The following is a 12117-nucleotide window of genomic DNA, read 5'->3' as shown; positions in this document are numbered from 1 at the left end:
TATTTTCCCTTCTCCATGGACGCAATGATGGACCGAAGGGACTCCATGCGGAAGTGACGGACCCGTACATATTTGTTGAGCTGTTTTAGGTCTAGTATGGGCCGTACGAACAGATTGGAGTAGAACCCTCGGAAGCGGTCGGTCGTGGGGACTGGTACTAGGACTCCTGCTTGAAAAAGCGAGGAGACCGCTTGGTGGTAGGCACGAGCCGTGGCTGGCGGTTTTGGGGGGACAGAGAGAAAGAATCGGTCCGGTGGGTTGGAGGTGAAGTCTATTTTGTATCCGGAAGACACTAGTTCCCTGACCCACCTGTCTTCTGTAATAGGCAGCCAGACTTGATGAAAGAGCAAAAGTCGGCCGCCTACTGGTGTGCTGTCTTCCGGAGTCCGTGAGTCATGATGAGGAGAAAGTAGGTTTGAGTTGGGGAAGAGAAGTACTCTTACCCCCGGTAGCGTTGGATATCAGTGTCCAACTGTTCACCGAAAAGTCTCCCACTGAGGTAGGGGAGGTGCGTGAGGGACTTCTTTGAGGCTGCGTCCGCTTTCCATTCCCGCAGCCAGAGGATACGTCGAATTGTGATGGCGTTTGATGCTATCCCCGCTACTCCCCTTGCTGAATCCAGAGCTGCATGAAGCATGTAGTCTGCTACAACTGCTATTTGAACCGCTTGGTCCGACAGCTCAGGAGCGGATGCTTGGAGAGATTGTAATTTATTTATTTTTTTGCCCAGGCCAGAATGGCCTTGGCAGCCCAAACTGAGGCGAACGTGGGAGCCAGGGATGCCCCTGCTGCCTCGAAAATTGAACGAGCCATGCGTTCTACCTGCCGCTCTGCTGCGTCCCTGAGGGTTGAGCTATCTGGCAGTGAAAGGAGGGTCTGTGCTGCTAGCCTAGAGACTGGGGGGTCCACTTCGGGTGGATTTGTCCATTCCTTGGTGTCCTTCTGTGGGAAAGGGTACCTTGCCTCCAGATAATTGCGATTAGCAAATTTTTTCTCAGTCTGTGAGAACTGCTTTTTAAGGATCGCCTTAAACTCTGGGTGGTTAGAGAGAACTTTAGGCGGCTTCAGAGGTCCTTCAAAGGAAATCTTATGTTCTGGGGCCTCTGGTGGCGGATCAGAAATGTCCAGCACCCGATGGATGGAAGAGATTATGTCCTCAACTAGCGCTGTATTGCTAGGAGGGATTGGGATCAGGGACCCCTCCGTTTCCCTGTCTGAGTCAGAGTCGCAGATGCCTTCCGAATCCTGTGTATCACTGAGGCGTCTCCTGCTGAGTGAGCCGGGGAGGAGACCTTCTCTGGTCGGGGATTGCGGAGATCTGCATCGTCTGTCCCTAGAATGGGACGGTCTAGATGACCTGGAGCTACGGTGTCTCTCCCTAGAGGGAGATGACCGTGTGCTATGGGATGACGCAGATGGACTTGATCTATGGGTCCGCTTGCGTCCTGACCTAGACGTGGATGTGTCAGGGTCATCTTGTTCCTGAGTCAAGCTCTCCCTTTGCTGGGTAACGGTCATAGCCGGGGCATGACCCTGCAGAGCCTGAAGCAATGTGGAGGTTAGGTTATCTATAGACTGCGTCATAGATTGCCATATCTGAGTAGCGCATTCCGGCGTGGCATTAGACACCGAGGCATTGGCAGGGGCTTCCTGGGGCTCTGACACATTAGTTTGTATACAGTTCTGGCAATGCGGGTAGGTGCTGCCACTGGGGAGAGCGGTCCCGCAGGCTGTGCAGAATGCATAAAAGCAGTTCTGCCTGGTTCTCTTGGACCTTGAGCCCGGCACAGTGCACAGAGTGCAGAAGGGCTGCCGGCAGAGGACCTTACAGGGGTAGAGAAAAACCTATAGGGGAGCCTTATAGATAATATGGATTCACAGCTGAGTAAAAAAACCCAGCTGTGATCTTACCCCACTAGTGTGCCCCTAGGTCCAGCGCCTAAGATCCACAGTCCTGTGCCCCCCGGAGACTGACTGGCTGCCTGGTCCTGGTCCTGCAGACCGGGAGATGCAGGGTTAATCTGCAGCAGAAAAATGCCTGCTGAGAAGGGAGAAGGGTGCGGAGAGCTGAAAAAAAGGTGGCAAGGCTGTGTAAAAACGCACCCTTTCTGTCTCGATCCACCCCCTTTATGACACTATAGAGTGTCATATTTGTCATCCGGGGGGCGGAGAGGAGGCGGCGGCTTCAGCTAGGCCGAAGCGGGGCCTAAATTAGATGCCTGAGGCCCAGAAGGGCTCCAGGCCGGCGCGAAAGTCCGGGAGGGGGTCGGATCTGAACCGGACCCCCCCCCCCGGATTTAAAGGCAGGATGGCAGTGGGGCTATAAGCGGAAGCCCGGTTGGGGTCTCCCTGAGGCAGTATAGAGCTGGTGCTGCCGCAGAGACAGGGGTGCAGGGAGCCCTGTGTCTGTCTGTGCCATGCCTGCCTGCACTCCCCCCGGCCCCAACAGGAGCCCGCAGCTGGGCTGGGGTCCCTGGATGCAGGCGCAGTATGCTGGCCCATTGCTGGGAGCTGTAGGATGCTGCCTGTACAGGCCCTACCTGAGGTGTCTCAACCTAATACCCCCAGAGGGGGATAGGGAGGGTGCTGTTGTCACCTTCAGGGGCCTTTATCATCGCCTCAACTCAGAAACCAAAAGGAATTGGGGAAGGAGGGGGAGTCTCGACTTCGAACCAGCACCCGAGGGACTGGGGAAGGAGCAACATGGGGAATAGCCATCTCTACTTCAACTGGACACCCCATAATAGGGGGCCGAGGAAGGAGCCATGCCGGGAGTCTCACAGGAGACCCGCTTTTCTTCATCTGTAATCCCGTCGGAAAAAACGGAGTAAAAATCTTTTAGGTGTGCCTCCTATGCGACACTAAGCAAAAACTGGAGAAGGCTGATGCCGTCCAGGGGTGTATACTGCAGAGGAGGAGCCACAGTTAATCTTTTTCAGATTATGCATAGTGTCGCCTCCTAGTGGACAGCAGCATAACACCCATGGTCCTGTGTCCCCCAATGAGGCGACAGTAATTATTTTTTATTTTCAGGGCTCTGCGTTATAAATTTCTGTGAAGCACTTGGGTGTTCAAAGTGCTCACCACACATCTAGATAAGTTCATTTGGGGGTCTAGTTTGTGTTGTGGGGGGTTTCTACTGTTTAGGCACATCAGGGGCTCTGCAAATGCAACGTGATGCCCGCAGAGCATTCCATCAAAATCTGCATTTCAAAACGTCACTACTTCACTTCCGAGCCCCGGCATGTGCCCAAACAGTGGTTTACCCCCACATATGGGGTATCAGCATACTCAGGAGAAACTGGACAACAACTTTTGGGGTCAAATTTCTCCTGTTACCCTTGGGAAAATAAAAAATTGCAGGCTAAAAATCATTTTTGAGAAAAGAAAAATTATTTTTTTATTTTCATGACTCTACGTTATAAACTTCTGTGAAGTACTTTGGGGTTCAAAGTGCTCACCACACATCTAGATTAGTTCCTTGGGAGGTCTAGTTTCCAAAATGGGGGTCACTTGTGGGGGCGCTCCAATGTTGAGGCACACAGGGGCTCTCCAAACGCGACATGGTGTCAGCTAATGATTGGAGCTAATTTTCCATTCAAAAAGTCAAATGGCGCGCCTTCCCTTCCGAGCCTTGCCGTGCTCCCAAACAGTGGTTTACCCCCACATATGAGGTATCGGCGTACTCAGGAGAAATTGCCCAACAAATTTTAGGATCCATTTTATCCTGTTGCCCATGTGAAAATTAAAATATTGAGGCTAAAAGAAATTTTTTGTGAAAAAAAAAAAAGTACCTTTTCAATATTATGGATCAATTTGTGAAGCACCTGAGGGTTTAAAGTGCTCACTATGCATCTAGATAAGTTCCTTGGGGGGGGTCTAGTTTCCAAAATGGGGTCACTTGTGGGGGAGCTCCAATGTTTAGGCACATGGGGGCTCTCCAAACGCGACATGGTGTCCGCTAAAGATTGGAGCCAAATTTTCATTCAAAAAGTCAAATGGCGCTCCTTCCCTTCCGAGCCCTGCGCCCAAACAGTGGTTTACCCCCACATATGAGGTATCAGCGTACTCAGGACAAATTGGACAACAACTTTCGTGGTCCAGTTTCTCCTTTTACCCTTGGGAAAATAAAAAAAAATTGTTGCTAAAAATCATTTTTGTGACTAAAAAGTTAAATGTTCATTTTTTCCTTCCATGTTGATTCTGCTGCTGTGAAACACCTGAGGGTTAACAAATTTTAACCCTCATGACTTCCTAGCAAAAAAAAAAATTTTTCCCAAAATTGTGCTGATGTAAAGTAGACATGTGGGAAATGTTATTTATTAACTATTTTGTGTCACATAACTCTCTGATTTAACAGAATAAAAATTCAAAATGTGAAAATTGCGAAATTTTCAAAATTTTCACCAAATTTCCGTTTTTTTCACAAACGCAGAAATTATCGACCTAAATTTACCACTAACATGAAGCCCAATATGTCACGAAAAAACAACCTCAGAATCGCTAGGATCCGTTGAAGCGTTTCTGAGTTATTACCTCATAAAGGGACACTGGTCAGAATTGCAAAAAATGGCCAGGTCATTAAGGTCAAAATAGGCTGGGTCATGAAGGGGTTAACAAGCCTTGTCACATGTGATAGAAGCCAAACCAGATACTCTGTTTGTAGACAAGTGTATCGGGGTGGTTGCCTCTCTTCAGTGCAATGCAAGAGGTCTGCTTTGTCTCTCATCCAGTCAAATCAGATCTCTCGCTTTGCGCTAATGAGGGGCAAATACCCAAAACACTTGTCTGAAATTAGAGCACCTGATTTGGCTTTTATTCTAAGTCATGTTGCAAGGCTCGTTAAAAGGCCAATATTAACTTTTAGCATTGCTGCAGCCAATAGGTGGCGCTAGAGATCAAGTTCTCTTCCCAAGTCTCCTTACACTTGATATTTGGACACTGAAAGTCATGTATTCTTTTTTTTTTTTTTTGCTACCCTGGTGATTGTATCTTGAAATTTTTGCCGTTACACCATGTGTAACTAAAGGGGTCGGTTAATGAAAGTCCAACTTGTCCGTATGTTATACTAGAAGTGATTGACCTAGATGGGGATGCACGAACTCGGCCGATTCCTCTACAAGGTTGACCATATGTGGCATCTCTGCTGTGATACAACTTTTTGAGGGATTTCTAAAAAAAAAAAAAAAAAAAAAAAAGTGCTAATTCCCTTAAGCCTGGCAGGGAGAATTCTGTTCCTGGATACAATATACCAGAGAAACTGGCCTAATGGAGACATCTCCGAGCAGTAGCAAAGGGGTTTTATGTTCTGTAGAACCTCATTGATCACTGAGCGTAATTCCGCCCTTCTGTTTTACCCGCAGTTTTTTAGGGGCGTCATCCCCATATGATGCAGCTAAGGTCCTGGCCAAGAAGGGGGACCTGCTGTCTCTCAGCACGGCCGCTGAACTTGCATTAATATCTGGAGAGAAGACTTTGGCAGCGTCGTTTGCCCTGCGCTGTGCCCAGGAACACATCGCTGCTAAGAACTGGGTTGGAGCCCAGACATGTCTGAAGCAGCACCCCACCCTCATGGTAAAATACTTAAGTAACCCATTAGCAGCCAGTCTGCTACGGACATCACTTCTTTTTGTTCTTAGTTTTAGGAAGAATGTGTAAGTTCTGCTTATATATAATGGGTCATTTTACAGGGGCACGGGCTGGTGTTTTGTACCAGTGAGATGCTGTTTACCCACGTCGAGGACAAGACACCTGTAGATTGGAAGACGCAGACCACCCCATGTTTGCATGATTGGGTCGGACATGGCAGCGAGGAACCCTTCATGACTAAACTCACGGGTCTGTGGCAGCTGGAGTACGGACTGTGCTCTGAAGACCAGTATAACGAGGTGTGTCAGCAGCTGCGGACGTCAGACACGCCGCCAACCACGGCCAACACCAGCCCCAAGCAGGTAACTGAGCCATGCGTAATTGTCCGATGGTATTTACATTAGTTGTACGTTTTTTAAAAGGGTATGCCCAACTTATACAGCGGCATGCCGGCACATTATGACCAGCTGGGGTCCGACAATCAGGACTGATTCTGAGATGAAGGGGCCACAGCACTAGTGTAGTTGTTCCTGCACAGCAGCACTGTCTATCTATTTTCCGTCACTTTATGAGATTGAAAAAGCCTTTTAAAAGGGTTTTAACTCAACAAGACAATCTTTTCTCATATTGACCCCTTAGCGATAGCTGCCATAAACTTACGGTGGATGTGCGCTATCACTTTATGAAAAAGGATCAAGGGTACAGCCATGGGTGCCAGCTGTGTCTCATAGCTGGCACCCAACCCTAACTGATGCGACCGGATCTAACTCGGATCACATTAGTTTACCCTTTTAAATTCCACTGTCAACCATGGCCGCGGCACTGAAAAGGTCCCCAATATGGCAGCCATCACTAAGGACGAACATCGGCATCAGGTGCCATAGCAGCCAGGGACATACGACTGGAGATCGTTGTTTTTACAATACACCGTGATATTACAATGCAGTGTATTGAATAGGAGATCAATCAACTGCAGGTTAAAATTTCCTACACGATTGAATTAAAAGTGTAAAAACATTAAAATAATTTTTTTAAAAACTATATAAGTTTAAATCATCCCCCATTTCCCCAAAGATAAATGGTAAAATAGAAAAAAAAAATCATATTATGTAATTGCCTGAACTAATAAAATATACAAAGATTTATTTAATAAGATAAATGTCAAAGCGAGGAGAAAAAAAAAGACCAAAACACCAGCAAATGTGTTTATCCATTTAGGAGGTCAGGATAATTTTTGTGAAGTGCAAACATTTTCATCACAAGTAATAAGATCAATCAATTGGTGTATCAAAAGAAAACCTTTTTGACTGACCGTGTCAAAATATAGCCTGGGTTCCACTATGGAAGAGACCAGACATGGTGCATAATAAAGGTAATCAAGTAGAGGGACGAGGATCACGTATCGATAGGAAGGGTTAAATGATAGATCGTCATGTATTATAAATATGAATAACTTACCCAAATATCCTATAGTATGCCCACTCTAAAATAGTAATAGTTATTTTAATTGAAGTGCTTACCCATATTGAAGAATATTGCACAGGACGGGGCCATACCCCTGACGCGCGTTTGGTGGTAGCTTTTTCAAAAGAGAGTATAGGAAATGCCCAAGGGCCGGTGTTATATATCCTCTCTAATTAGATCGCACAGTTAGCACGCATGCGTACTGTCATATACCATGAAGTAAATCCTTCAATTCCGGCACTCACTAAGGACACATGTCTAGGAGAAATGTCTGGGTCATTGTATGTTTAATAAGAAGCTCCATGAAGCCTTTCGAGCAATTATTGGCCAACTCCTCCTATCCAGTTTTCATAGAATGTTAGAGTTGGAAGGGACCTCCAGGGTCATCGTGTCCAACCCCCTGCTCAATGCAGGATTCAGTAAACCATCTCAGACACGACTGTCCAGCCTCTGTTTGAAGACTTCCATTGAAGGAGAACTCACCTCTCGTGGCAGCCTGTTCCACTTACTGATCAAATTTTTTTTTCTAATATCTAATCTGTATCTTCTCCCTTTCAGAACCATTTTAAACCATATTAGATCAGTTTCAAGTGAGGGGAAGACCTGTACCTGTAGACCCCTGGGTATTATCCCCTTCATGACATATTTTTCCAAAAAAACGTTGTTCCACCACGTCCTAGTTCTTTTGTGGAGTAAGTAGTGGTTTCAATTTATGGATCTCTTCCTGGATCTCTCTCTACTTAGGATTTAAAATCAAATTAGTGTCATCCTTAAAAGCCTCATTGATCTGAGGAATCTCTGGCTCTGAAATCCATCCATGTCTGTCGAACAGCCGCGAGACATGCAGCCGTGGGGACTCAAACAAATTATTCGGGAACGCCGAAGACACTATTAGCGTACGAGCATGCTCAGATAACACCTTAACACGCACGCTCATCACTAGTATTATTGTGATGTATTTTTAATTGTTCAATAAACTTGGTAACGTACTCCGTTTTTTTTCTTTTTTTGGTATGATTTTCATCACTGGATTGTATTCCTTATCCTGGTTATGTTTCTAATCACGCAGCTGCTTCTCCACATCGCCCATGAGGTGGCGCTGTCTGCTCTGAGCTACATATCAAAGAGCTGGGATGAGGTGGCGGCAGCATTACTCCGCGCCCTGTCCCGCTGTCATCACGCCGGACAGTTCACGTTAATGCAAGAAATATCCAAGCTGCTGATTCCAAAAGGTAAGGATTGTACCTGATCCGAAGTCACACTTTTTCCGGAATCTGCGGGTTTTTTTTTCAAACTGCTATCCACCGTGTGACCTACAGGTGGCCATATAACGCATTTACCTGTCAATCAAGTATTTCTTCCCACCCGCTATCCCTCTGCTCGGCCTAGTGTGCATGCGTGCTCAAAAGGGAGAGGGGAATAAGCACCTTTTTTTTTAAGCGATGAGTCATTGCAGGTTTTTCCAATACTTTTGTGCAGCATCTATCCAAAAGTGGACTGTCCCTTTAAATAACCATCTTCTTATTTTCTAGCAGCAAAGCTCTGTCCATGCTGTAAGACATGAAATCTCTTTTCCTTTGTTCTCAGGTTGTGATGAGCTAAGAGGGAACCTCAGCCCAGAGAATAAGGAGAGCGTGGCGGCGTGCGACAGTGTGCAGGCGTTCCTCGCTTACATCAAGCTTTACGAGACGTGGTGGAGTCAGTCAGAAGTGAAGATGGAGATCTCTTCTGGAGAAGGTGCAGACCTCGCTGCCCCAGGGGAGGAGGATTCTCCAGAAATCCTGTGTGACTTTGGGGTGCTGCTATCCGACCTGCATGTCGGCTTCCAAAACGCACAGCGGGAGATTGCGGATGTCCAGCAAGCTCTCCGCGAGATGATCCAGCAGCATCAGAGGAACCGGCAGATCCAGGATAGTTCTCTAGAACTAGACCAAGACTCCGACTCAAACCCAACGTCGTTATCCGAGACCGGTCCTGACGACAAGAGCCAGACGTGAGTAGACTGTGAGACTCCCATGGATTACTTTCTCTGTAAGCTCCGAAATTAATTGTCAATTGGTCGTTTTCACAGCTCTAACCCAAATCCGGTCTCGCTAACGGAGCTGATGAAGAAGCTGTCCACCGCGAACCATAAACTGGCGGATTTTCCTGAGTACTTAAAGGTAAGGGAAGCGTTTTAAACAGGTCATCAAACCGTGCCGGACTGGCCCACCGGTAGCATTGACTCTGGTGGGCCACTCTTCAGCGACATGCAAATATCACATTACCCTCATTCACAACTGTGCCTATTTTTTTATGTAATAATAAAAGGGGTAGTTTATTAAATGAATGTTCAGATGAAACAAGTGTATTGTGCTATTTCTCATTTAGGCGGAGTTAAGAGCCCATTCCCGCATGGGGGCCCACCGGAGGATCCTCCTGTTCTCCTGTGGGCCAGTCCGAGCCTAGTCATCAATATTAGATTGTGGGACTTATACCCAGCACCCATGGATTAGGTTTTTTTCAGCTCTGACAGTGCCAAACAGCAGATCTCCGGATACTATAGCGTGACCGTTAATGAAAATTGCACCCCAGCTCCCGTTCACTTCTTCAGTACCTGGGAACCGATGTGCCTGGTACTGCAGCTAATTCCTATGCACTTGAATGGAGCTCTGGCTGTAGCATGAGGCGAGGCCGAACGTACAGGAGCACCCCAAGGGCTGGCGTTAAAGGGTTGTGGTGATCATGTCGGACCCCCACAATAACGCATTAATCGATCTTAATAAATTCAGGTAAACCATTTCACGTTGTGACTATGGGGTCAGACTAAGTAAAGAGCAGTGTTTGCCCCCTTCTAAATTATTGCAAGTAATATACCCAGTCAGGGCATTTGGCCTTATCTGGGGGTCTTCTGGAGTCCTGTCCTGTATTATACAGCCACCCATTCATTGGACAGTAAGTTGGCAGCCATACTACGTCTCCGCAGGGCTTACACACACCTGACCCTAGGTAACGGTCGGTGTCGTTATATTCCCGCAGGTGCTGCCGTTCCCCGATGTCCTGGAGAGCTGCCTGGTCATACTTCACCTTCCATCTTCTAAGAAGACCCTATCTGTGCACGGACAAGCGATGAGTCTCCTGCAGCTGCACGGCTCCGGGTCACCGGACCACCAGAAAGTAGCCAGCAAATTACTATCATCATTACAAGGGCCGCAGCCTAAAGACTAAGCTTAGGACTTGGCTTATTGCTGCTCCCAGGCCTGCAATAACCAGTGCACTAGTGCCGGCATCCATCAGCTGCCTTTGCTTCTCCTAGAAGCTGCATACTATACTCTGTGCATCTGGGTTATGGACTATGCTCTCCGCACTGGAATGGTCTAACCGAGGCCTTAGGATGCATGGAATATGCTGCACTGTAGCTTTAAGGGCCACTCCGTATAACAGCAGTGATGTCCTTCAATGCCAAGGATCCCTTGCACCATCATTTCCATGAATCTATAATGTAAAGTGCACTCATCCTACATATTGCAACTTTTCTTGCATTTTTTTTTTTCATAAAGGGATGTATTTTTGGCTAAAAAATAATCTTTGCAATTGGGCTTTAGTACAAATTTTGCCTTCTATTATAGCCTCTCGTGTGACATTTTCTATTGCTGGTTGTAAATGAGCTAAGTGAGAATCTGTCAGTGAGTTCTGATGGGAGAGTTGACTTTATTCTGAGCTCCTCTCAGCTGAATTATGGCCAAATGAACGTTGTCCTGAACTTAGGGTTAAAAAAAAAAAAATCAGCAGAGAGCAGTGCAAAAGAAGATGAGCTTCCTTCTGAACCAGCTCGCTGACAGATTCTCAGTCAGCTCACTGCAACCAGTAATGATAATAGGCTATAGAAGGTAGACAGAGCAACATTTTTCAAGAAACCATACCGACGGGAAGTTAAGTTTTAGGAACCTCTGTCCTTTACATGTAAACTTAATACATGGCTATAAGTCATAATTTAATGAGTAATCAATGTGAAAATAAGCCACTTTGTAATATAGCTCATCAATGAAATCTGCTTTTCTCCTCCTGGACTGATCATTCATTCTCAAGTCAGAGGTAAAATCCGTATTCCGTGTTACTGAAATAGATGACGACAGTTGGAGCTCATGAGCTATGGAGGGAGGAACCAGAGGCACAGTAGAACTTTATGAGCACAAACTGGCATCTCCTTTCTAAGTAATGGGAAAGTCTGTGTTCACCAACGACACATTTTACCTGTTAATTGAGAATGGAATATCTGCTCAAAATCTACGTTTCTTATTTTCACTATTGACTTGTGCGAAAAAATGAAAAGGAAGGCTACTCTTCAATATTTGGGGGACACTGGATCACATCTGTCACAAGCAGCCTGCTGTACCCTTGTGGCTACTTTTGAAATTAGGCTGTGGTGTACACATTGTTCTCTGAATGACCAGGAACAGATCCCATAAAGCAAGTATGGATGATGCTATTAATATAATGGGATTGAGGATATTGCCATCTTGTACATTTACATGCCATACATGTATAGTAGATGCCACCAGTCGGACCGGCATCTGTCTCCGTGGCGAGCTTGTTGGGCCCCAGTTATTATCAGAGAGGATGTGGTCAGAATAATAGCAGGGGCTCTGACAAGCCTGATACTATCGGTGGGTATGTGATCAGAATAATAACGGTGGGCTTTGACAAGCTCACCCCTATCAGTGGGGGTGTGGTTAGAATAACAGCGGGAGTTCTGACAAGCTCACCACTATCGTGGGGGTGTGGTCAGAATAATAGCGGGAGTTCTGACAAGCTCGCCACTATCGTGGGGGTGTGGTTAGAATAACAGCGGGAGTTCTGACAAGCTCGCCACTATCGTGGGGGTGTGGTTAGAATAACAGCGGGAGTTCTGACAAGCTCGCCACTATCGTGGGGGTGTGGTCAGAATAACAGCGGGAGTTCTGATAAGCTCGCCACTATCGTGGGGGTGTGGTTAGAATAATAGCGGGAGTTCTGACAAGCTCGCCACTATCGTGGGGGTGTGGTTAGAATAATAGCGGGAGTTCTGACAAGCTCGCCCCTATC

General features: G+C 46.7%; 1 protein-coding gene across 2 annotated transcripts in view; it reads left to right on the top strand.

Moving 5' to 3' along the window:
* The window catches only part of GEMIN5 (gem nuclear organelle associated protein 5), a 66490-nt gene extending 55686 nt beyond the window's left edge, over nucleotides 1–10804 (top strand). For both annotated transcript variants that reach the window (XM_077266415.1, XM_077266414.1), the window contains exons 24-29: nucleotides 5364–5574; nucleotides 5691–5951; nucleotides 8123–8285; nucleotides 8641–9046; nucleotides 9125–9215; nucleotides 10072–10804. In XM_077266415.1, the coding sequence (XP_077122530.1) occupies nucleotides 5364–5574; nucleotides 5691–5951; nucleotides 8123–8285; nucleotides 8641–9046; nucleotides 9125–9215; nucleotides 10072–10260 (1321 nt within the window). In that variant the 3' untranslated portion in view covers nucleotides 10261–10804. The remainder of the gene's footprint in view (nucleotides 1–5363; nucleotides 5575–5690; nucleotides 5952–8122; nucleotides 8286–8640; nucleotides 9047–9124; nucleotides 9216–10071) is intronic.
* The last annotated feature ends 1313 nt before the right edge of the window (nucleotides 10805–12117 follow it).

The sequence above is a fragment of the Ranitomeya variabilis genome, chromosome 5, assembly GCF_051348905.1.
Source record: "Ranitomeya variabilis isolate aRanVar5 chromosome 5, aRanVar5.hap1, whole genome shotgun sequence".
NCBI classification, from domain to species: domain Eukaryota; kingdom Metazoa; phylum Chordata; class Amphibia; order Anura; family Dendrobatidae; genus Ranitomeya; species Ranitomeya variabilis.
This window is presented reverse-complemented; position numbering and strand designations above follow the sequence as displayed.